General features: G+C 48.7%; 1 protein-coding gene across 6 annotated transcripts in view; it reads right to left on the bottom strand.

Moving 5' to 3' along the window:
* FGFR3 (fibroblast growth factor receptor 3) overlaps positions 1 to 15465 on the bottom strand; it is a 58469-nt gene extending 43004 nt beyond the window's left edge. For all 6 annotated transcript variants that reach the window (XM_030019388.2, XM_030019393.2, XM_030019395.2 and 3 more), the window contains exons 1-2: positions 15360 to 15465; positions 14917 to 15139 (exon numbers count right to left, since the gene is read on the bottom strand). In XM_030019388.2, coding sequence (XP_029875248.1) covers positions 14917 to 15091 — 175 coding nt within the window. In that variant the 5' untranslated portion in view covers positions 15092 to 15139; positions 15360 to 15465. The remainder of the gene's footprint in view (positions 1 to 14916; positions 15140 to 15359) is intronic.
* Positions 15466 to 25635: the final 10170 nt, after the last annotated feature.

The raw sequence follows: 25635 nt of genomic DNA, 5'->3' as shown, positions 1-25635 counted from the left end.
AGGAGGAAAAAAACAGGGAACAAATCAAAGGGGTCTCCTGGCTACACCTAACAAAAATGGGAATGTAGACCCCAAGAGACACAAAGCTTTGGTTGCTGCTGAGAGCCCAGAGCCTGTCCCAAGGACAGCCTTCAGCTGGGGCTTTGCTGGCTTAAAGGAACAGGCAGTGATGGGGAGTTTTCCTTAAAATCTGGCCAGACTGCGCAATCAAACACTTTCCTTGGTTCCCCACTCAAAACACAAAAGAGGGAAGCAACCACCACCCATATCTATCTATCTCACAGTTCTGCACTCCCTCATTTTTAAAACAGGAAAAAAGAACTGATATGAAATGTCCTCCACTTCATCAAAGGTCCCTAAAGACAGGGAGCAGCGGAGCGGAGGCCCGCCAGCGTGGGGATGCTGAGGTCCCCAGGCCGTGCTGCTCCATGTGTCCCATGAAAGCTCGTGGCTCGTGCTGAAGCACCTCAAGGATGCCCACGCAGATGGTTCCTGCTCCCCCAGGTGCCGAAGCCTTTGTGCTTTAATCAAGAGGAGGGCAGCACTGAGCTCTATCAGATCTCAGCAGCCCACGCTCACGGCCAGTCCCCACCTGGCACGTGGGTGAGTGCATCCATGCAGCTGGTTTGCCCACATCACACAGCGCATCTCCCCCAAAGGCTGGCCAAATGTGGTCAACCCAGACCGTTCTCTGCTCAAGGCAGAGTGACGGGACACCCATTGGGCTGATCCGAGGTGGAGCACAAGACACTGTGCCGATAAGTCGTCATCCTTTTGGTGTCTGCCTATTCTTGCCTCTGAGGAACGGTGGCCGACTTGGCCCCAGCTTTTGCTGGGGGCCATCCTGGCTTGATCTTGACAGACAGATCCCACCACAAAATGGCTGATGTTTTACATTCCTGCTCCTCATGCCTGAGGAGGTCCAAAAAAACCCGTGTCGTTGCAGCAAGGAAGCGACCGCCACAACCCCTTTCCAAAGCCAGTGGAGGCAGCTATGGAAACCGAGGCACAGACTGAGGCTTCCCAGCATCCCAACGGACTGGGCAAAGCTTGTCTGCAGCCTCCATCGGAGCACGATTGGGTCCTGCTAAACTGTGGAGGCCTTGAGCAAACCTACGCTCTTCAGCATCAGTGCACCATGCCTTCCCTCCTGCTTAGCTGGACCAGGTTACCAGGAGGGGTTTTGTGGGTGACACGCACCAAGCAATTAGCAAAGTTTGCAACAAGAATGACAGATTACACAAATTGAGTGCTCCACAAAGCATAAAGAGAGAAATGGAATCTTTGGAAATATTTTTTAAACTTTCTTATAAATGCTTAAAAGAACAAGCATGCATTGCTGAATAATTCTTTTGAGTTATTTTTTCTGGGCTTCTCCTCTACACCTTCATCTCCTTCCTAAAATCCTTCAAAAATTTATTACTTTTGGAGTTTTGACCTCCAGGGTGGGTTTTCAGCTATTTAGTGAATTCTAGCAAAATGTTCACCACCTCTTAAGTGCTCTTGCAGGTCAATTTTTAAGCAATACCTAAGTTCACCAGGATCAAAAGTTTAGGTTTACCTCAGAGAAACTTTTTAATGGATGCAAAGACTCATGGTCCCTTTACAATTCCCAGGCAGGCCCAGCCCTGGCAGTTACTTGTGATGCTTTTCTGGTGTTTGTGATGCTTTTCTGAAGTGGGCTTTGAGATCACATGGCATCAGAAAAAATTTGCCATAAAGCCCCAACCTTTCCCCTTCGGTTCACAGCTATGCAGCTCCCAAATCCCAGCTCCTCTGCATTTCCCTTGCACTTTTAATGTGCGCTCCTCTAATCTTCATTTAATGCAGGCAGCTGGCTGCAAATACCCCCGAACAATGACTTTAATCCTAAGTATCCTGAAGCCCCCCCTTCCTCCCCGCATCAAAACTGAAGAAAAAAAAAAATAAAAAGAACAGCCTCATGACAGCAAGATGGAGAAATCCAAGCTATCCACTGGGCCAAAGGAGCAGAAAGACACAATGAGCTAAATTTTGCCTGGTTCGCTAATTAAAAACGGAAGCTACCCCACTCCGGAGCCAAGGCGGGGAGGTGGGGGGAGTTTTCATGCTATTCAAAAAATCGGCTTCCAACTGGGACCATATTCACTCCACATTAATTGTCATTCCAACTACGAGTGTCCTAGTTTCAAAATGAAAACTACTCTCCAGTGTAGCTAGTGAAAACTAACACCAGTTTCGAGGCATTAAACAAAATTTATTGATTGCATTTTCCCACCCACTAAAACTTTAATAAGCATTAAACCTCAAACTCCTGGCCCCGTTTCCTCCCTCTACGCTCTCTCTCCATAAAAAGGGTCAGGCTCCTCTATATGGAGATTAGGACTTAATGTTTGGTATTTGTTTATGAGCCTATCAATTGCCTCTATTTCGGAGGCGGGGGAGGGGGGGGGAAGCACATCTTAAAAAAAAAACAACCTCTTGTACACGGATTAAGAGAGGGCAAAGGTTTAGGGTAGTTTGTGTGGGTTTTTTTCCAACTGATTGTGGGTTTTAGATATATGACGGATCATGTTCACGTGAATGAAAATAAGTAAATATTCCCCTTCTTGCAAGTTTCCCTTGAGTTACATAAAATGGCATTTTTCAAAGATCCCTATTTCTCAGTAATAAGACACAGAACTTCAAGCCTTCTTTGCTAGCTGTTTTCAGCTGCGTAAAAGGAAAAAAAAATAATTTGGGGGCCACTCTGTCTGCGTACTTAGTAAAGAAAACAAAGGTCAAACATTTGAAATGCAAAGGTCGGTGATTAAGCCCAGAAATCCATATCTAGGCATCAAAATGAATAGCCAGATTTTGAGAGTGCTTAAGTGATTTAAAAGCAGAGCCTGACCTGGCTCAGCATCTTTCAAAACCAAGCCTGTTATTTCAGTGCCTCAAGCGAGATTTAGGTGCCAGGTACCCAAGTTGAAGAAGTTTAACAGTAATCTCCTTTCGGGAAGTCTGATCCACTTTAATCTAAAGTCGCAAATGACAAACGAAGATTTTGTTATTTAGAAAGCACATCTAAGTAAAGCTGCAACACTTTGTCCTTGTGCTAAACTCAAGTCTTATCCTTCAGCGTTATTAGAAAGAGTTGGGAGAGATGGCAAAAGAAAAGTACATGTCAAAAATTCTTTTATTTCTCCTCTTTAAAGAAGGCTGCTAAAGGGATTAGACAGCTTTGAGTTCACTGCTCTGTTAAATCAACCTTACAATATTTTTTCAGCTTGTTTGACTTGCTGTTTCTGTATACATTTGTGTTTTCACCTTTCTGCATTCAAATCCCACGCTTAGCGTTTGTTCTGTGCTTCTCACAGGAAACTAAGTCAGTTCTTTATTTGTATTAAGTCTACAGAGTTATAGAAAACAGACTTGGAAAACAATCCCTAAATTAGCAGGACTTACCAGCTTCCATGCATACACGCACACACACAGGGCATCACATACCATCCGACCCAAACGTGGCGGTTTATCATTTCCAGCAGCAACAGCAGGGCATCAGGTTCACCAGAACGGACCTTTTAATGGTCTCCGGCAACCGTATCTATTACGGCGGGTTTTGGACTGCACGTAATAAATTAAGAGAGAGTTCAAGGAAGTCATGCATGTCTCGGTTCCCACTCCCTTCAAGCAGTTCTAATGCCCCCAAATAATCATCTTCTACAGACTGTACTACGTTAGGCTCCAGTAATGCCAGAAGCAGGTTAGACACCTCTATACACAGCTATTTTAATGCTGCTGTAAGGAAATGCAGACCCTCTGCAGAGGACCGTTTCCAGTATCCTGCAGCAGGACAGGGCTGATCCTACCCGCACGAGCCAGGGACCTTCCACAGGCACTTTTGGACACCCGCCCCATCCTCCACAGCCTGATTTTCCCAGGTTTTCCCTTCCTTCCCCCACCAGAAGCACTTCTAAGACCTCTTTCTCTCTGCGAACGAGCACGCAAGTGTCCAAGTGAGATTGATGCTGTTGCAACAGCAGGGACGGTTGTTGCAACAGGCAAGCCAAGGGAGAAAGAAAATGGCCACTTCTCTCTGGCAGATGGAAAATGGGGATGATCTAAACTGAGCCCAGTAGCCACCCAAGGGCCGGATTTGTCTCAAAGTCAGGCACCGAAGCTAAACTCCTGCCATGCTTCCTTAGGTGGGACAGGTGGATGAACCACCACCTCGTGTCACTAGTGCAGACGTGATGTTGGACAACCTCCCCACACATTTATACCTACTTATCCATGTTGATGTATACACCCATAAATGGAGCAAGAGCTGCCCACTGCATTCCGGCCCCTCCACTCCCTTTTTGAGGGGGGGGGGTGGCTAATTCAGGGTCATCCCCTCTTCCTCCCTGCCCTGAGACACCACATATTGCTCCTCCAACTGCTCCTTCTCACCTCCAAAACGGCCAGGCTTGAGCACTGGGTGAATTTATTCCTGCAAAGACTGCACCGCTTGTCCGCACCTCATTTGCTATGCACTGGGAGGAGGGCGGCAGAGGGGGAGAAAACCTACACCTATTTTGAAAGCACCTGAGGAGGTTTCAGGTACTTTTTGCCAGGACTAACACATTCCATCCACAAGATGACCTTGTTTAGAGCGTGCAGATGGCTCCTCGCAGAAAGGATTTACATTGCATGGGGTCACCAGGATCAGGCAGGCAGCCCAGCTTCTCAGGCAGCGACCCACCACCGAAACCAGAGCAGTGGGTACAAACCTGCCACTTTTTTGCCGCTGCACTGAGGGAGTTGGGGCGAAGGAGAAACCCTGCTGTCCCCCGCAGCCACCTCCGTGGTTCCCATCCCTCCACAGATTTTCCCAATGGAGAAGCCCACTGCCTTCTCAAATCCCAAGCACGCCTACACATAAAAATGAGGCAGAAATCTCATTCCTTCACTAAATAATACACAGATTGGAGTCCCAGTATGACTCAATGAACACTTTCTAGAAGTTATTTTCCTTTTTGTCTGGGCAGATCTCAAAGCATTTCTGCAGCAGGAGGCTTCAGGTTTGGGTTTCCTTTGCCTCCTTGTCCAAATAATGGCAATACTAATTCAACCACTGGCCAAAAGAAAATTAAGTGTGAACCTTTTGTCCATACTCTAGCAGTTGCACTTGCTCCCGCAGCTCTCTCTGCTGCCTGAAATGAGGGCAAGAGAAGGTGCCGCTGTCACGGTGCCCCCTCCGAGATACCCAGGGCTGAAAGAGAGGTGGAGTATCTGTAACATAGTATCTACACTGTATTTACCTAAACTCCACAGTATTCACATTGTGTCCCAGCTAGGATGGGAGCTGGGGGTGCAGAACCTTGACCCAGCACCTTCAAGACTAATGTCAGCATACCCCAATAGCCGCTTATACCCTTGTTCCCAAGCCAGGGCAATCAGGAGCCTGGAAAGCCTGAAACTTAGTTTTATGCTTAATTACAGATTCCAAGTGCCTGACACCAGGCCCTCGCTCATTATGCTTTTGACACTGATGCCTTTGGGCCAAGCTGGAATAAATGCTTTACACTTGCTCATCACTCACTACGTTCACCCGTGTTTAACTCAGAAGAAGGTGGGTGATGGATTTGTAGCAACTTTGGGCAGGGATGCAGAGAGGACACCATCTGCCATTTCTTTTTTTCCTTCCTTTCTGTAATTAATCAATCCGCAAATTGGGAGGCAGAGTTTCCTTGCAGTCTCCTCTTCCGATCGCCCCTGTGAAGCAAAGGCTAAGGACACGTCAGGGCGGCTGCAAGGTCTAAGCGCTGCCTGCGGAGCGTGAAGCAGCATTAGGGCCGGTCAGTGGGAGTGCTGGGCTCCCAGCCCTGCGGCTCGTCCCACCCAGGGGCCTCCCGGGGCCCAACCCACCGCACGCTGCAAGAAAGAGGCTTTCTGAGTTTTCCCTGGAAAAAAAAAAAAAATAATGCTTTCACAGAAAGCTGCGAAATCAGGCATAACACACCGGCTGTAAAAATGAATGTTGGGGTTTTTTTTCTTTTTTTTTCCCAACTGCATTTACTCACAGTTCATCTCTCACGCAGTAAATACCAGCTAATTTATGCACCTCCATTTACCAGCCCACCCCCCCACTTCTGCATGAATCCCCAGCCTATTAACATAACTATTTAAACTGGACATGTTTTCTTAAACATTCTTCTTCTTTCATAAACTGCCAAGTGACAGTTGTTTACTGTCAACAAGCCTGGGTACTCTAAGACAGGGAGAAATATGCCCTTTCAAAAGGCAGACATATCGGCTACCAAAGGAAGATTAAAATCTGGTGTTTTTCTCTTCTCCCTCCTCAAAAATGCTTTATTCGTACAGATACACATGATACAGATCAGGAGAGATGGTACTCTGCCTAATTCCAATCATTCTTTTAATTAAAGACAGGCTCATGGAGGATTTATCTTTGGTTGCACATGCTAGTTGTCAGGGCACACTCTTAACTCCCTAATCTTCCCATTGCAACTGGTTTTTCCTCTTCTCTTTTAGCTCCGATACCCCCATCTCCCAAAGCACATCTCAGGGAATCGGCATGCTCATCTCGCACAGATCCTGCTACCGGCTAGAAACAAAATGCTTGCCTGGGGGAATCTATATAGAGAAGTTAAAAAATTTTAAACAAAAATCAAATCACCGGTTACTTCAAGACCTACAGTCTCCAAACAAGCTGCTGAAATATTTTGCTGGGAGGGAATTTCTTGTGCTCGAGTCTTGCTCGTGAAAGGAGGGGATGCGAAAAAAAAACCCCAAACCCTCTGAGAAAACTCTTTTTTCTTTCCCCCCCCAGCTCTGCCTGCCCGTGAAGTGCCGGGAAAGCTCCTTCGCTGGCTCCTGTCCCCGTTCGAGCGGTCGCGGAGCTCGGCAGCCCCAGCGTGCCCTCGGCCCTGGGCTCGCCTGCGGACCCCCGCGGGGGATTATTAACACTTTCCCCAGCGCATTGTGCGGCTCGCAGATCACGGCGCTGGGGGCTAATGCCGGCCGACACTGATACGATGGCAACGAGGACGGGGCATGAGGCGATGGCGGCCGGTGCCGGGGCTCGGCTCCACGCGGGACTCGCGCCGGAGTCGCGGGGGGCCCAGGCGGTGGCTGTCACCGTCGCCTCCGGCGCTCGCGTTTGGGCTGCGACGCTGCCGCCGGCTTCCATCAACGCTGGAGTTACGAAAACTGATGGGATGGGAAGCGAAGGTCTGCGTTGCAGCAGGTTTAGAGGAACGGGAGGTCACAGAGAGCCGGCTCCAGGGACGAAGCAGCACCGGGCATCTCCCCACCCCCAAACCGGGGAGCCCTTTTACTCGCCGGAGTTTCCTCTGCTTGTTAAAATGTTTGGGTCATTAGAAAACTTTCCAAACAATCCCTGCTTATGCTAAATAGCTGCTCCCACCACGATCTGTGAAGGGCTTCAGCCTGCTCCCTTGGAAATCAATGGGGGCTTTTTTGCTTAGGATTCAATAGGCGCAAGATCAGGACCTCATTATTATTTTTACAGGACTACAAGCAGCAGAGAATGGCGAAACCCCCAAACAAAGCAACAACCCTCTGAACCGGGAGGCAAACTTGTCATGAAGGATCTTTACAAGTTCTGCCAAGCATCAAAGTAAAATTAAAAATCTAATTCTTGGGAGCTTTTCAGTTTTTTGACAGGGAAAGCGTAAGGTTGATAAAGACTGGTCTCATCATTTGGCATCCAGGAACATCTCCCATAGCTCCCTTTTCCTCAGAAGAAAAGCCTTCATAGACGCGTATTTTGCCTTCCTCACAGGGACTGAGTAAGAGAGGATGAGTTGTCAGTCCAGCGTGATGCATGTTACTCTGCAGTACCCCGTGAAGCCCAGAGCAGAAACACCTTCAGGACTTCACATGATCTCCTCTGCACCACACCACGATGAAACCCCCCAGTAAGTCCCTCTACAGAGCCACCACCAGCAACACAGGGCACCAGATGGCTCCTGGGACGTGGGTCCTGCTACGGGGACCACGTCTGCACCCCGTCTCAGCAGAGGCCAGGTGCCACCTGCATTTTGTGAGAGGACCCTCAGAGATGCTCTCATCTTTGGCACCCTCCTCGGAGCTCTATGACAGTCAAGTTTCACCTCTTGCCTGTTACTTTGCATTGCTCCTCTCTCTTGGCATCAGTGAGAACTCACCTACGCACCGCATAACCGCAAGGTTTGGCCCCTAAGCAATACCCAGCTATTTTGCTGACTCCCTTACACCCAACTTGCCCCAGGTCAACTCCAAAATGCTTCAACTCCCTTTACTCCCTTATCGCTGGGTACTAGCCCAATCCTTGAAACCTACCCGTGATCTGCTCTCCAAAGCCTTACTGATTTAACTGCATCAGCTGAAATACTTCGGCGAGATTCCTTCTGAACGGCACAAGGTAGTTTGGTGCAATAAAGGCACAACCGCAAAACACTCCACTTTCCAGGGCAAAAGCATTAAATGAAGTTAAGCCGACAAATACTCTCATCAGTTATCAAATAGCAGGAGTTGGGAAGGCAGCCTTGCAGGTCTCTGGCATGCCACGGTGCACCATTATCACCTGTTATTTCCTTTCCCCAAAAACCTCATACTCAAAGCAAGGGACGTAACGATGGCTTGGCTCCTTGGGTGACAATGAAAAGAGGGGGGGGGAAAAAAACCCAAATCAACGTGCTGCCATGTGTCAGCTTGACATTTGCAGGTAGTTCAATAGCTCACAGTACCACCCCTGGGTGCAAACACCGACGCTGCGGTCCTTGTGCCGCGGCGTTCCTGGGGAAGAGTGCCTTCAGCACACGCCACAGCCTGCGGAGCTTCGCTTGCTCGCAGAGAGCGATCCTAGACTGCGTCCTTTCCTCACCCAAAAACTTGGAACACTTCTCACTTCTGAGTCATTAATACTTTTAACCCCTCACAACCTGCAGAAATGGCACAGCCCCAAAATCTCACAGATGCTGAACGTGTAAGCACATGGTAATTGTTTTGCATACACTTCTGCGTGATAAAGAAATCTCCTTCCAAGTTTTAATATAACCGTTTTATTTAACCAACTCTTTATCTTCCCCTGCTTTTTGGATTTGAGAAAGCAAGGCCAGCACACAAGACCTACCTCCCCCTCCACAATAAATACCACACCTTTTTTAGATGAATACATCTGAAACTGAAACAGTTACTGGAGAAATGTTTTCTTACTTGACTGTGCTGCTATTCTTCAAAAAAAAAAAAAAGCTTTGCTACATTGTGTAACCTGAGTGTCACAGAAAAAAAAAATGGTGTAACTACCTGGCTAGTCCTTATACACCTGAACACGACAACCCCCCAGATAGCCTATCACAATAATAGGGCAGGTTTACGTCTGATTACCTTTCACATTTTAACTACTAAGTTTACCAAAGGTTTTACTCCGCTCATATCTCACAGTTTTTGTTTGCTTTTGATATTACAGAAACTTCCTGGTCATTCAAGCCAAGGAGCAGATACTTTAGGGCTAAGCACACCAGGAATACCGCATTCACCGCAGGAATAAAAGCTCTTCTTCACACATCCAGGGCTTTAAATCATACCTACAGCACTTGGCAACCTGAGCTGTGAGCATATCGGAAAGGGGGCACCGGGACAGTCAGCTCCACTTCAGAGAAAAAGTACTTTTTTTTTTTTTTTTACAAGATCACCAGATAAACAGCCAAAAGAGGGGCAAACAGTAAACCGATAAGCTATGTAGGAGGCCAAGGAAAATAAGTCAGGGTGTAACAAGGTATTTTAAGGCACTTTTGGCATTGTACGTGTCTTCAGATATGGTTTTAGCCCAAAGTTTGCAGCGGGGGTGCTATTGGATTTACTCCTCCTAACAGCCCAGACTGCCTGCTTTCACATACCACGAATGGCTTTGCTGAACCACAGTCCCGTTGCAAAAAAAAGGATGTATGGCAAATTTTTACCAAGCCACCATCCTCTCTGGCATCCAGCCTGGTACATGGAGGAGAATAAAGTTTATTAACTAACCAGTATTAGAAGAGACGAAACGGCAAACACTGAAACAGCTCCATCAAACCACACTATTGAATGGCTTGGAGGGTGCTGAGTCAGCCTCGCGACTTCAAGCTGCTTTTTTTTTTTTTTTTTTTAAGGGTCAGAAAAAAGACAAAACAGGTATGTAGAGCCAGACAAACCTCCAGGACACAGGAAAAGCTACAAGCACATAGCACACTAGGAAAAAGAGAAAAGTCTGTTCAAACAGGGAAACAGAATAAAGGTGGTTTAATTGATCGTCTGTGTACCAGGTCCAGCCTAGCTGGGAAAAAGTCTTCCAACTGGGGAGGGAATTTCACCTGGTTTTTTAGTAGAAATACCTGAATTTGTAACATTCCTGTTAGTTCTACTCCACATATACTAAAAATTGCCAAAAGCTGAACTGTGAGGAAAACACAGCCACTTCTCCACCTACTCTGAAGCCTGAGGGCTTGTGCCCAGGCTCCTGCACTGGATCCCACACACTTCAATGACCAGCCAGAAAAACTTAGCAGCAGGCCATGCCCTAACCTTAGCTGAAATTAAGGTTCAGTTAATGCTTTCAGTCACAGCTCTGTTTCCCAGCTGACAGATCACTGTTAGAAACATCTTGGTCAAATGCTTTTGTAAACTGGACATTTTATTAACTGCTGAGAAACTGGGGTAATTCCCTTTTTTCTGGGGTCTCTAAGTGAAATAGCAGATGTTCACATTAAGTTTTCAGGGAGGACAGCTTTCTAAGCATGTAGTTGGATATGACAGTGCACTTTCATTGACCATATTTTAAGAGGAAAAATTTTGTTTCCCAGCCTTATAGAGGGGGAAAAAAGCCCTCCTCCAGCTTCATGCAAAATTTCAGCTTTGTCCCACTGGATGGAAACAGTCCAGGTGCAGCAGGGATCAAGACTTCTTTAGTGTTCACTTAACTTCAAAAACCACGCTTAGGCAGGCTTCGGGACAGGTACGCTTTCCCAAACAGCACTGAAGATTTGTTGGAGGGAGTCGTAAAAGTTAACATGCTGGTCAGAGTGGCTTACTTTAATTGCATGATTTAATTAGCAGATCAACACTTCACTACACAATTTTCAGATTTACTTTCATCACGTCCCCTACTCAGTGGTTGTTAATAAAGTCTTAATTAAAAGAAAAAAACCCCTCAGATTTAATTGGAGTGACCCTTGTCAATACACATAGAAGATGTGATGTTATACAGCTAGTATCGAATACATTAATGAGTCCATCTCTGCACTGGAACAAACTTTCTAGTTCACTATTTGCTAGGTAAGAAATAGATTTTTTTAGAAAAAAAAAGAAGCCATATTTCATCATCCTTTACTCATGTCCTCTTATTTTATTGCTCGGCGAAATATGCTCTTCTCAACATTAAAGACTTAATTAGCTTTTTAAGCTGTTGCTGTTAATAAGAACAAATGGATCAACTTTTAATCTGAAAACTGTATCGCTCAGAGCTGCCCACTGAATCTAAAGCATTTGTGGTCTCTGGCACAAAGTTGGAAGAACCATCAATATAGAAGAGACTCTTTTTAGAGGGTTTTAACACGTAAAGCCCAAGGCCAGCTCCAGGAATGGTCAGTGCCATTTGGCACTCACTTCAGTACCCTTATAATTTCAGGGTGAACTTTGAAACGCTCAGATACACAAAGCAAAGCAACACAGATCGCTGCACCCTACGCCTTGGACCCTTCACTGGGTGCACGCTGAAAGGCTACAAGAGCCCAGTTGCCATCAGCTGCATGAAGGAAAATATCTCAACCAGTGCATCACCAGTTCTTTCCAAGCGGAAAAGTCACAGGAATTGGTACATGCTCTCCCATTCAACTTAAGCAAAATCCCGAAACGGCCCCTTTTCCATGCTTTTGGCTTGAAAACTGCCTGTGCATTAACTCTGGGGGACAATTTGACTCCGCTGCTGCACAAGGAAACTTCGGTTCTTGCTCCTGACAGATTGGGAGAGCTCTCCCCTTCCCGCACAAACCTGCTCAAATGTTAGCTACCCTCTATACAACTCTTTCAATGCACACAGACAGCTTTAGCAGCTAACTAGTGCAACACAAATCCTAAGAAGCCCAGAAATCCCCTTTTTCATGTATACCCTATGCAGACAGACACATACACACCAGCAACAGGAGACAGGCCAGTTATCAGAAGTTTTTAAAGCAAAACTCTGCCGTTTCAGTTGGTCTGCTCTCCAAGAAAACAGCCAGCGTTACTTGACATTCACAAATCGTACGAAGTAATATCTTTATCTGAATACTAATGCAAATTGGACGGGCTTTTTTATATTGATGTCTATTCTGTGGCTGCTGAATAGAGTGACCGCATGCTCAAGGCTGCAAAGGAGTTCACTGACCTCCCTAATCATCTCTGTCATAGCCCCTGAATGACATACACATTCAATCCTGCCTCGCCTCTCTACTTTCATTCATAAAAAAAAAAAAAAAAAAAAAAGAGAGAGGGGGGGAAATTTGACATTGTTCTTCCTCCAGCAGCCCCGAGAAAGGGAGAGAAGAGAAACTCAGCCCAGATGAGGCCCCTGGTGTTTTTAGTTTAGCTTCTATTCAGCAACAGCCCCGCCATCTGCCTCCTTCCTGCCAACAGCCGAACACCTCCCTGCGGAGATGTTAAAACCTGCACCCCCTCCACCTCCGCTAATAGCGAGTATTCATATTAGCAAACATACACATACCTCGAGAATGCCTCCCTTCAATGTGTGTTTTATGTAGCTGAGTATAGGCACAAAGCAGTAGCTGTTATAGCCTTCACAGCCCCGTGTGGAGAATTAGATCACTGGGGAAAAATCCTTCCAAGCCCCTTTATGGAAAATAAGGCCTTAGACTGTAAATGCAAAGCCCAGCGAACAACAACCCTCAGTAATGAGCCAATACCCCATGGCCCATTTGACTAGGAGAAAGAATTTGCTTTTTACCATTCAATTCAAAAAGACTGAAAAAGTAAAATGTGTTTTTACTTGGCTCTGAAGGTTTATATTCTTTACAGTTTCTTTTGCACAACCTTTTCCCCCCCAGGTCGGACGGGCAGCGGGTGCCCCCGCACCGGCGGGGCCGCTGGCTTCGGCGCAGAGCTGGGCGACCAGCTCCGGCTTCACGCTTCCCCGCGCACGTGGTCGGTGGTGGGAGAGCCACCGGCATGGCAAAGCTTCCCCCCCCCCGTCCGCCTGAGCCTCCAGCACCTCATAGCGATGGGGCAACCCTCGGAGACATCGGAGCCACCAGCACCTCATAGCGATGGGGCAACCCTCGGAGACATCGCTGGGGGTTGGGGTTAACGGGAGCCCTTCGCTCAGGGCCGAATCCTGCTCCCAGGGAGCACGGGGCTGCGGAGGGGGGGTTGACAGCAACATCTTTGCTTTGGAGAAAGCTGACAGAGCGGTTGGAGAGCCTGTCCTGAGGATTGCCCCTGGAAATCCCAGCTGACGGCTCAGCTCACAGACATCACCGGAGGGATGTTTCCCTCAGTGTGACCTCTGAGTACGCCACTTGTTACGATTCAAACAGCATCCCGAAGCCTTAACTTGCAAAGATGTCTTAGAGCACGGGAAAGGTTTAGCACTACTTGAACACATCATCAACCCCAAGCTACGGGCTGAAGGTGCGGGGGGAAACCCTGGGGACCACCGAGGCAGCCACCGAGGTTGCTCCCAACCCCCGTGGGTTCAACTGTGCCCGAAGTGACAGCGCCAATACGTACTTCAGGCTAAAACTGGGAAAGCTGGGGACGCTTTGCTTCTGCCGCTTCCCACCCCTGTGACCAGCCCAGGCTGCTCGCTTGCTCCCGCACACCGACCTCATCTGCTCTGACCAAGTCCCTGAGATGTTGCCCCATAAATCAATTCTTTTGGCTGTGAAAAATGAGCCAAACGAGTTACACCAAGAATCTGGTGTTTTATTAGGACTTTCTCGAAAACAAAACCAACCCCCGGTGTGATTTATAGCTGTAACCAAAAGGGGTATGAAAGTAATGCCCCCACCCCCCAGCCTCCACGAAGCCCATTTATTCCCCTGTCACTTTTTTGGCAAACAGGCTTCAAACCCTTTCCTGAACAATGGAAACTTTCTGCCGGGTACATGCAATCCCGAAGCCGGGGGGCTGCGAGGGGGCTCCCTTCCATTAAAGAGCTTTGAAAAATAAACAGGGACTCAGGTAGCAGCTGAGGCGTATCAGAGAGACACGACGTTTCAAACTCGCCATATATTATTTGGGGGGAAAAAAAACCCAAACAAAAACCCAAGCTTTTGTCCGACGTGTTAACTTTTCTTCCCTTGCAACTGCAGTGCTGCCACTCGAGGGGAGATCTGTACTGGCTTCCCCGAAACGCTGTTCCCTTCCCAGCACGGCCGCAGTTATTCAGCTGCGATCCAGCCTGTGCCTTCCCGGGGCTGTCGCGACTCCGGTTTTGCTCCCGAGATGTGGGTACAACTGACCCTTCCGTACTTTTCCCACCCGAACACACACAGCTAGAGCACTTCAGATGTGCGCCGAAGATGCGCGCTACACATCTGCGGAGGCATCTTTCCTTCCCCGACTGCAGTTATAAAGGCAGCCACGGGTCAAACCCGGGGTGTTGCATGTACTGCTACCGCTGGGAGGGGACTCCTGCGAGACGGGGATCGTCTTAAAAGCAGTTTTTTCCCTCCTGGGCGCCTCTGCCGCCTGCCCGAGCCGCGGTGAGAGTAGGACCACCCCGGCCCGGCTGCCACCTCCCCGGCCCCGGCGTTTGTAACTCCCGCTCCGGCGGTCTCCCTCCACTCTCCGAGAGAAGCCGGGGGGGGGGCTCCTAGCGCTAAACCCGGCATCCCGCCGCGGCCGACGTGTCCCCCCCCCCCCGGCCCCAGCCGCAGCGCGGAGCACGTGTGCGCGGCCGCGCAGCCTTACCTGCCGGCTGCCCGCCGCTCCTCTCCGCCGCCGCCGCCCCGCCGCCCCGCCGCGCCGCCGGCATCCCGCCGACGGCCGCCGCCAGGCACAGGCACCAGACGGAGCCCCAGGCCGCCCGCATGCCTCCGGCGCGGCGCCGGGGCAGCGCGGCCGCCGCACCGCCCGCCTCAGACATCCCCCGGTCGCATGCTGCCGCCGCTCACCGCTCCGCTCCGCCGCCGCGCTGCCGGGAGAGGGAGAGAGGCGCTCAGGGGGAGGAGGAAACCCCCCCGCCCCTGGTGCCGACACGGAGGAGAAAAAGTGAAAAAAAAAAAAAAAAAAGAAAAACTGTAAAAAGGAAAAATAATAGTAAAAAAAAGGGGGGGGGGGGGGGGAAGTTGGGGAGGGGGAGGTAGAAAAGCGCAAGGGGACGCGCGCAGCCCGGGCGGCGGCGGGGCGCCTACCTGCGCAAGCCCCGCGGCCGGCCGCGCACCGCGCATGGAGAGAGGGAGCGAGCGCGCCCGCAGGAGCCGCCGCCGCCGCCCGCCTGCCTGCCCGCCCGCCGCCGCGGCGCTCCTGCGTCTGCTCGGCGCGGCGCGGGCGCGGAGCGGGGCGGCCGCGATGTCCCCCGCCCGCCGGGCCGGGCCGCCCGCCCCGGCCGCCCCGCCCCGCCCCGCCGCCGCCGCCGCCGCCGCCGTCCGCCGCCGCCGCCGCGGGGGGCCGCGCCCGCCGCCCGCTCCGCTCCGCGCCCGGCCCCCGGGGCTGCGAGGGGACGGGGGACGGAGGCGGCGGGGAGGGAAGGACTCCGTCGGGAGGGGGAAGGGGGCGGCCGGGTGCCGCTCGGGGCGGGCGGCGGTTCTGCCGCGGCGCTCTCCCGCCAAGTTGCCGGGGTGAAGCAGGCACCCTTTCCCCTGATAGATGAGAGTAAAGTTGGCGCAAAACCCCACGGCAGCGGGGGTCCGGGTTGCGGCTCCGGAGGGGCACCGTGTGCCGCGAAACACACCCGTGGGTTTTCTTATTCTGGCCCTGCGACAGCGCGGTTTCTGAAAAAGGGGCGGTGGGAAGGGGCTGAAGGGGGATCCGTGGGGCGGGGGTGGCACGGAAAGTGCATGGAGCACTTGGGCTCAGCCCGAGGACTCCCACAGCAAGTGGGCACCGCGCCCACTCCCCCGGCAGGGTCGCCACGCTGTACCCCGAAGCGAAGCCGCGAGCACGCAACCGGCTTCGAGCACCCTGACTTCACCCACCAAACACCCAGAATCGCTGTGCTTTGTTGACGGGAGTGGTCACAGCCTCCACGGACTCGGCGTGTTTGCTGCCGCTAACTGGACCGGCTACTTTAATAAGATCTGATTAAAGGTCACTTGTATCTAGTTGTGATTATGATGATTGAGTCACTATCATGGTTATGGTTTGGGATATCGTGGTCATCTCAGAGACCCCTGACAAGACCGAGTTGCCTAAGTGACACGCATCAGTTATTGCTGACAGGCGATCCGAGCTGCTGCGTACGGAGAAGTCACAGCTCTGCTTTAATCCCCCTTGACGTAGCAGCTCATTCACGGAAAATAGATGCAAATACTATCAGCGCTGAAAATGCTCTGCATAGGGGACCCAAAAAACCCAACCTGCAGAACGGTCAAGCCGGGGCTGTTCAGGTCAGAGAAATTGGGCAAAAAGCTGGGGCAGTGTGGAGGTTTGGCTTTCAGCGAGGGCGTACGGCCGCCGTGGAGGGCTCGGAGTTCGCGCCGTTGTCGCTGCAGCCGGGATCTGTCTTGACACCTTTATCAGGCACAGAGACTCTGACATCTCAATACTGTCGCATTGTGTGGGGAAGCATTGAGACGGGGCTGCGGCGAGGAAATCCTACATGTCAGCAGAGACCCTCGCCAGTGACACCGTCAGTTTAAACGAAAACAATGGGGGGAAAAGCAGACATATAAATAAAATGTGGTTATTTCACCGTCACAGAGATGGCTTGGCAGCGAGTCAAACTGCACGACGCTTGCTCTCACAACTGCTGTGCTGGAGGTGCCAGAAAATCGATAAAAATAAAAGCAGCAATAGCAGCATAACTGTAACACTGCATGAGGAGTTGTTACTGTTGTTATTTTGAAGATGACTTTTGCAAAAGCAGGGCCAAATTCTGATCTCATGTAAAGTCAGCACGGTAAGAGCAACACCCGGTATTGTTACTATGATGATTCCCATTTTCCAAGAGGAAAGCAGCAAAGAAGGATCAGGAGCTTTCCCTAAGCCCACAGCTAAAATAGAAACATAAGTGAGAATTCAGGGTGGTTTCTCATGCTGTGACTGTGTTTTGGAAGCACCACAGTGGCTGTTCCACCATTGCCAGGTGAAGGCAAACGCTTTCGTGATGTTCCTGGAGTGGGGTAATAGGCTGGAAACGGCCGATCCGAACCTGGGGAGTTTTAAGGTTGCTGGGAGATGTAAAAGGTCTGCATCTCAGACCAAGTCAGCTCAGCCCTTTAATGGTTTTGAACTGGTTTTCATTTGGAGGAAAACTAAAAGCTTACAACATTTGGAAGCCCTTTACAACAGGAAATCGAAGGGTGATTGAGATAGTCCTGTATGAAGGACTTCAAGGTTCGCAGTTTTCCCTAGAGTGGGATATTTTTAGGTTTCCCATTTATTAACCTCTGGTGCAGCACACTCACGTGGGGCTGGGGAGCACAGACACGATTTAAGTGCGCATTTTCTGATGCTGCTTCGTCACCGCGGTGGCCGCCAGAACAGAGCCCGGGATGTAGTGCTGTGCGGCAAAAACTACAGCTCTGGACTGTGTCTCAGCCACTTTCTTACTATAAAAAAAAATCCACGTACATAGACTAGTAAAGCCTGTGCAACACAATTGCATTTATTTTAGGACTATTATGCCATAAGCCGCTTATTAGCCCTAAAGTTTTCCTTCCCCTGCAAGCTAGGAGCGTGCACTCCCCTTCATGCAGGGATACTCTCGCTGCCAATGTGTTTGTTCTCCTTTTACCCTTTATAAACATTCCCTTCCCAGAACTTTGTATTTGTTTATCCCCTTAATATCCAGAGCTGTCAGTGATGAAAATCAAACCCCTTTCGGCAGCTCAGGGATGGTGAGCGGCTGCCCTTTTCAGAGCAAGCATCTGAAATACAACATGGTCAGCAGTGCTCTCGGTGTCCAAGCCTGTCACCGTCACGCTCCCACGACACCTCCATCTGCCTGGACCGCGCCGGGGGCTCGACCACCGAGAGCAGCTGTCCTGGGAAGAGATTTGGGGGCCTGGGGGAGTCGGCATGGCTAAAACCCCTCTCTCCCTTCGTGCCTCTCCAAAGCCCTGCCTGGGAGGGAGGCTGCTAATCTCTCTCTCTGAAAGTGCAACCTGTTGATAGTCTCAAAATAAGCTAAAGGCAGGCTGCTGTCAGCAAAATCGGCTCCAGGCGTGAATGCTTTGAGCAGTCCCTTCTGCCTCTCCGTCCAGAAGATGGGGACGGGACAGGCTGTGAGATGTCTGTCCAAAAACCCTTGGGGCTGAGGCTTCTCGTGAGTCACCTTTGGTGACATTGCTGGAGGAGAGCGCGCGATGAGGTGGGGTGCGGTGGCACGAGCCGCTTGCCTTCCTCCCGCAATTCCTCCCGTGCGCTGTTGCAAGCCACTCGCCTGAACGTCCGAGCTGTCGCATTCAGCAAAGCAAACAGCGGAGCCCAGGGACTGCCCTGCGCTGTCACAGCGCTGGGCTCTGTAAGGATCTTGCAAAAACGATACTGGGGACCGGTACCCCTCTACATCCCCATCAGTGGATCCTTGCAGAACTTGCTTCCTTAGCAGGCAGAAAGCGATCCCTGAATCAATACTGAGTTGGAGCAAAGCAATGAAGTAGGAGAAGCTTCAGTGCAAGTTTTAATACGCTGGGCAAGGTTGATCAGAGATGTGGTCACATGAGTCTCTGAATCACATCAGGTTAGGTACACACAAAAAATATCACCAAATATTTCTTATCAAAACTGGGACTTATTAGCCGACTTGTGAGCCAGACTGAGCGTTGCAGCCCCGCAGTGCTGTAACAAGCTGTTCTTTTGGTCCAATGGACCGTTAGAAGCTCGCATTAAACTGAATTGAAATATTGGTTTGGAGGTCAGTGTCAGTGTGTGTGAGTAAAAGCCCAAGCTGTCCACCCTTAGCATCCAAGGGTTAAATAGTATCAGTGGATGCAGATGCTGGGGTACATTTTACGGAGCTCATGTCACTATCCATTTATATCAATAAGGTGCATTGGAATGGCTAAACCTTTTTTTATTAGCTAGCCAGCCCAAAGGACCACGATTCCAGGCAGGTTTATTGAATTTCAAGCCGATAGTCGTTGTTGCTAAGATTAAGGATCCAGATGATTGTCAGGGTAAACATTGCAAGAGGTTAAGCCACCCTGTGAAGGCTCTCTCTGTGCATGCACCCTCTGCAAGCTGGTTGCAACACAACCTCGTCCTGAGGGATTCGTTTCCCACCGAACAGCATGGACAGATGAGGAATGCAGGGCTCTGCAAGGGGCGAGTCGTTTGATTTGAAGTGAAATAAGAAGCAATGAGTGAGCTGGAGAGACACAGCGAGTCTCTTCGGCGAGAGCTGCATACGGGGAGGTGCTGGCAGAAGTGAAGTGAAATAATTTGGCAGCCTGGAGAGCAAAGCAGACGATTGGAGAAAGCAGAGGAGGTGGGGGGGGAATAAAAAAACAAACCAAAACTGGAGAGAGCCTGTGGAGGGTGTGAGAAGCAAAGATTTAAAATCAGACCTTTAAATAATGCTGACTCAGCAGAGCAGCTGTGTGTGCAGCCGGGGACTGCACCAGGGTCACAAGCGGCTCTCGGAGGTGCCATTGACCGCCAGCGCAGGCTGGGTGTTCCCTGTCCTTGGAATAAACCAAGACAATGGTCTGGAGCCTGGAGAGAAGACAGAGATCACTTCTGCCTGCCAGACCTATGCGTGCCGTCACCACGTAGGACATTTCCAGCAAACGTGGGCTGGAGCATCGCACTTGGGGGTGTAGCAGGACACTTTACTTTGCGGGGTGTTTGAAATGAAGCCACAACCTGTTTAATCCCCCACCAGCCTGTGCAGACTGATACCTGCGAGGAGAAACCACACGCTCCCAAGATGAGTTTCTGGGAGCCTGATGGCTGTACTTAAAGTCTTCTTTCCTGGATGCGACCAGAGACCACCAAAAGGCACACCGGCTGCCTGCCGCTGCCTGTCCACCCCAGCTGCCCACCCGCAGCAGGGGGTACGGAAACACCCCTCGTCTTCAGCCCTTCGGAGATGTCACACGTCGGGCTCTTCCCCACGTCCTGGCCCTGCTGTATGGCCTGGTGGCCACATCCCTACCCTCCTTTCTCCAGGGGCTTTTCCCCTGCTCTGCCCCACTCTGATGCATCGTGAGCAGTGTGGGATCTTTCAGGATAAACAGCCACATCCTAAAATAAATACGAGCTGAGGGCTTTCATCTATTAGGGGTGGCAGAATTTTAGTCAATATTAGGGCATTATTACTACAACTTTCAGGCAAGCTCTTTCTCAGTGGCACGTTGTCTTACTTAAGGGGAAGGCTCAAATTGGGGGACAAATCAGCCATTCTTAATTCTGCTTTAATACAGCCTGTGTGCTCCTGCAAGACAGTGCTGACACAGTGCTGCGTCTGACCAGCCCAGCCACATCTAGAGCCTGATTTGTATGGCTATCTCCTTGCAATTCCTGTGGTAGTTTTCTTTTTCTAAAGAGCATGGCGCAAGCTCCGCTCTGGGTATATTCCGCTGCAGAGATAGGGTGGGTGGATCAGACACATATCGGTGTATTAAATATACAGCACATGTTACAGAATTGAGTGGCTCTATAGCTTTTACTGGCCTTTGAAATAAGAAGCAACATACATATGTATTCCAGATCCTATATGCACATCCAGCAGCTTTGGAGTGGAAAAGCAATTGAGGGTCTCAGGATACTTTATAAACAGAGATAACCCTATAGGGGGTAGTTAAGTGTTATTATCCCCATGGTACAGTCGGTCACTCCAAAGCCCAGGAAGGTGAACTGCCTTCCTAAATGCCAACTCCTGGTCTGCAGCTTGGCTTGTGGGACCACGTCCAGCTCTGTCATAATAAAGTGATAACTACCCCAGGGATCTTGTGCTTTTGCAGAAATGTGATTCCCCTCACGCAGCGTGCTGGATGTCCAGATCAAACATCATGAAGAATGCAACCTGTGGTCGGGGAGGTTTGGCCTCCGCCAGCCCTGAAAGGCCTCTGCGTAGTAATTGTGGCATAAATCATTTCATTCATCAATAAGAGAAAAACATTTGTGGTGTGGAAAGCAGCAGTTACATAAGAAATTGGATAGGAGGCAGGTAGGTATTGACTTTAAGACGTTGCATGGAGCCAATGCCTTTAATCAACAAGGGAAATGTTTGAATGTTAATAGAACTAACAATGAAACCGGAGTCGTGTTTTGACAAGTATTTCCAAACATTCCAGGAACACTGCGATGCTCTAGCAGCCTCTTTCCTAGGGAGGGAATTGATTGCTCAAGTTATAGTGTAGTTTGCAACGCGCAAACAGCCTTGCCAGCGCCTGCCGAGCTGGGATGCTGCGGTGGGCAGGGATGGGCGGTGGTCCTGGCGGCACTGGGGGAGATGGGCAAATGAATATTTTGAACAAATGAGCGTGCTTTCTTCCTAAACTGGACAAACATTCTGCAGGCTGCTTAGAAGAGAAGTGAACTCAATGCTGCGAGCTGTTCCTGGGATAGAAATTCTGTTCTTTATTATCCTTTTATATGAAGAAATTGCTCACGATGCATTTTTCCAGAACTTGGTGATGTTCCCCCTCCTCTGTTGCATTTTGCCCCACTTTTCTTGTGTATACTTTTAACACAGGTCAGCTCTATCTGTTCCGAAAGAAAAGCCCGAGTCATTTAAAACGTGACCAGAAGAGTGCTGGGGGACAGATCCGTTGTTGAGGATCAGCCCTGCAAGGCCTGCATGGCTTTGCCGTTCTTTTCACAGCTAATTTTGCTTTAGGTCAATAGATCAGATGAATCATTAATAAGCATTTGGAAACAGGGGATGTCAGGTACCACTGATCTTGAGCACCGTGTAAAAGATTCACCGACCAGTCAAAGGTTTTTATTTATGGAGAAGACCCAAGGTTTACCCCCAGATTTGCCATTAACTGCGTGACTCTAGAAACTCCCCACCCTCTTTGCGCACCTCCTGCCTCTGCAATGCTTTGTCACCCATGCCTACTTAGCTTGAAAAACCCACATAACTTCAAGAGAAGTTAGCAAAGCACCTGAGTTAGGAACCTGATGGACCTGTGCTGTCCCTATGGTCAATGGAGAGAGCTAGATACCTCCAGAATATGACTTTTTGAACTTAAATTGCTTCTGGTAGTGCCTGTCTCTGTACGCTGATAAAGGAGGGATCCTGGATGCTCAGCTGCTGAAGGGGGGGGCGTTTTCACCCCATTTTAGCAGCCTGCGGTGTTGCTTTCTGTGGGTGGAGGGAGGCTTCAGGGCTTCGCTGTGGGGGTGTAAAGAGAAACAGGATGCCCCTTGGCCCATGAGCACTGGCTGGAAGTGCCGGAGTTGGTCCAAGGTGCAAGATCCACGGTGGCTGAAGGCTTTGTTTCTCCAAACCACCACCTTGCCTGAGGTCAGGGTCTGCCCCCTCCATTTCACACACAGCGCTGTTTCACATTGGTGCATCACCTTTAAATCTGAAAGATCATAGAATATCTCAAGTTGGAAGGGACCCTTAAGGATCGTCGAGTCCAACTCCCAAGATCACATTTCTTTGCAAGTCACAAATATATCTCCAGTACTAGTGAAAGGTAAATAGATACTTCTGAAGGCATTTTTACAGCATAACTCCAGTCTTCCTTAAAAATACACAGCCAGAATAGCCAGTGGTTTTCAGTCAGTGGTTTTCAATCTTCTTCACATCTACATTTTTTCCAGCAGAGCTTCAGCCCCTTGTATAGTTAAATTGAAGCCTACTGACAATAGGCTTATTTTTCTTGTTAAGTTTTGTAGACCATTCAGAAGTCAGTGTACCCAGAGACCCACAGACTAGAGTGAAACTGGTTGAAAACTACTATATACTTATTCTTCTGTAACTAAATATGATTTTTCTTTTCCATATATTTATACAGACTGTCTACTTCAGTCTCTGTAGTGTCTGGAATCTGTGGACCTGCTAATTAGCGGGGACAGAGTTTTGCTCCAAGGCTGAATCTAAATATTATTTAGGCATTTTCAACTATTTAGTGATATCCCTATGTGGACTGTAACTACGACAGTAACTGGGAACTAACACTAATGGACAAAATCAAGTTACTCCTCTTAATCATTAGTTTCCTAACTTGATGCAATAAGGGGAAAAAAGAGTTTAAACGAATCAGGAAAATAGTGTTAATTGCCAAAAGGCTTAATGTAGTTTACCCAGAAATTACTTCTTAATTGCTCATGGTGGGCTCGCAGGACACAGCATGCAAGCAGTGCAGATCTTACCAATTTCTCTAGCCTAGCACTGGAATGCAAACCTCGTTTTTTGGGAGGAAAACTGTACAGAGCTAGGCACTTCAGAAACAACAACAAGCAGGCAGCTGCAGTATCCACTCTGGTTCATACAAGTCACTTGATTGTGACAGCAAATTTGTGTCCTTCTCCAAAATTCAGGCGTAGTATTAATCATACGCCATTGTAAGACAAAAGGGTTGCATATTGCCAGGAATATATTAGCTCCTCTTTCAATTGAGAACACAAGTAGGAACTTGGTTGAAAAGGGCATATTTTCTCTGTGGCTGTTGATGCCTCAAACCATAGAAATATGAAAATATTTGTAATAGTTTGTATCTTACTATACAGTGGAAGGGGGATAATCCACTGTCAGGCTGGTTTCTCTACAGACAGCTGTGCAGCTAGGCTGCAAGGAATATCTGTACGTGTAAATAGTATACCAAAATCAAACGATCTGAACTTTGAAAATATATTCCTTTCTGCAGCTGACAGTGCTAAAGTTAACCTGGGAACGAGACACCACTGTCTGCAAACCAACAGCAAATTAAAACCACTATTTGCTTCCAGCTAACTGACTGGCTTAGGGTAATAAGACAAGAACACTACAGAAAAGTTATCATTTTTTCTTGAAAGCTGTGTGACAAATTTCCAGTCACTTCTTTGCCAAAATAGTTTCATAAATACTGGAGACATTTGATTTTATCCACCTTGAATTCATAGAAATGTTGAAGCATGTTCTCACAGGTAGCCACAGTTAATCTGTGTAATCTTGAAATGGCTTCCAGCTTTTAGAAGTTTACATTAAGTAAAGATTATCCAATTATAGTTTTCTTTAAAGATAAGAAAGATAAGGTTGATAGAAAGACATGCTAGGTGAGTAAAGTATGCTACTTATATTTCATACATTTTTTTCACGGTACGCCATGAGATGAGTCTAAAATTAAAACACAGATTTTGACTACGCAGGAGTGTATGACATAACACAGTAATTGAGGCATAAACACAACAAATGATGACAACCATTGGTCATAAATATTACTGCTACCTAAAACACATCATGGCACTATGGCTTTCATCCAGAGTTATACATTAGCTTTCAAAATGCCTCACTTCATATTTTGATTTCAGCCAATAATTACCTGTGGCCTGACTCAGCCACTTGAAAATAAATGTTGACTTTTCAGTAAACTGTAAGCATTATCGGAAGGTCCAAAGTCTGACAAATGGCTGGTTATGGATCATTTTGCAGGAGGAATATTGTGTTCGGAGAAATGAGAAGAGCATTCGTAAGTTTGGTGTTTGGAAATGGGCTCATGTGCTAACTTTAAATTCAAGTTCTCTTGGTCTCTGACAATGGGTGAGTTATATTATATTTGCTTCTACCTCACTGCAGCTTTGAAAAATAATCCTTTTGTAAGCAGGCTTGGACGTATTTAAGAAACCTGGTGAATATTGGTCCTGATAAGGCCAAACATTAAGTTAATATCCATTTCAATTGTATCAGTAAAGTGTTTCATGGAATGATTTGAAAAATAAATATTAGTGCAATGTGTCAAACTAGCAATAAACACAATTTAAAATAAGGTGTTGTGGCTTATCGTAATGAACCGCCCAGCTGAAAGCAAAAGAAAAGCCTACCTGCAAATGAAAATACAGGGTGTACCTAAAGGAAATGGTGTTTCACCCGGGGATGCTTAAACTCTGGAGCATCATTTCCATCCATGGAGGGTTGTCCCTGCAGTTGGGCGTACCTGCTCTGCCGCATCCAGGAGGACAGCTGCCCAGATGCTGCCCTGAGCCCACCCTGCTCTGAGAAGCTGTGTGGGCAACTGCTGGAAATACATGAATTACACTGAGCAAACAGCATGGCCCCATCACCAATGGCTCATCTAGTTGGAATCAGCAGCTCAAGGCCATGATTTCAGTCCAACATTGGTCTAAAAGGCAACAAATAATAATTTGCCATGGGGATTCCTTGTGTTTTCCTCTTCTTTTCTTCAAGTTCTCTGGCTTCCCTTTCCGATCAACGTCGAATTGAAGAGGCTCTTTCCTTTAGCGATCTTCTGCCGATGTCACGCTGTGTGTTTTGCAGATGGTTGAAGGGTTTTCATGTTCTTTGAGAAACGACTGCCTCGTTGTTTGCATCTGGGGAGCCTCGGCAATGGCCGGTGCCCATTGAGCAGA

The sequence above is a fragment of the Aquila chrysaetos genome, chromosome 1, assembly GCF_900496995.4.
Source record: "Aquila chrysaetos chrysaetos chromosome 1, bAquChr1.4, whole genome shotgun sequence".
Taxonomy (NCBI): Eukaryota; Metazoa; Chordata; class Aves; order Accipitriformes; family Accipitridae; genus Aquila; species Aquila chrysaetos.
Note: the sequence above shows the minus strand (reverse complement) of the source record. Positions and strands in the feature narration are given on the sequence as shown.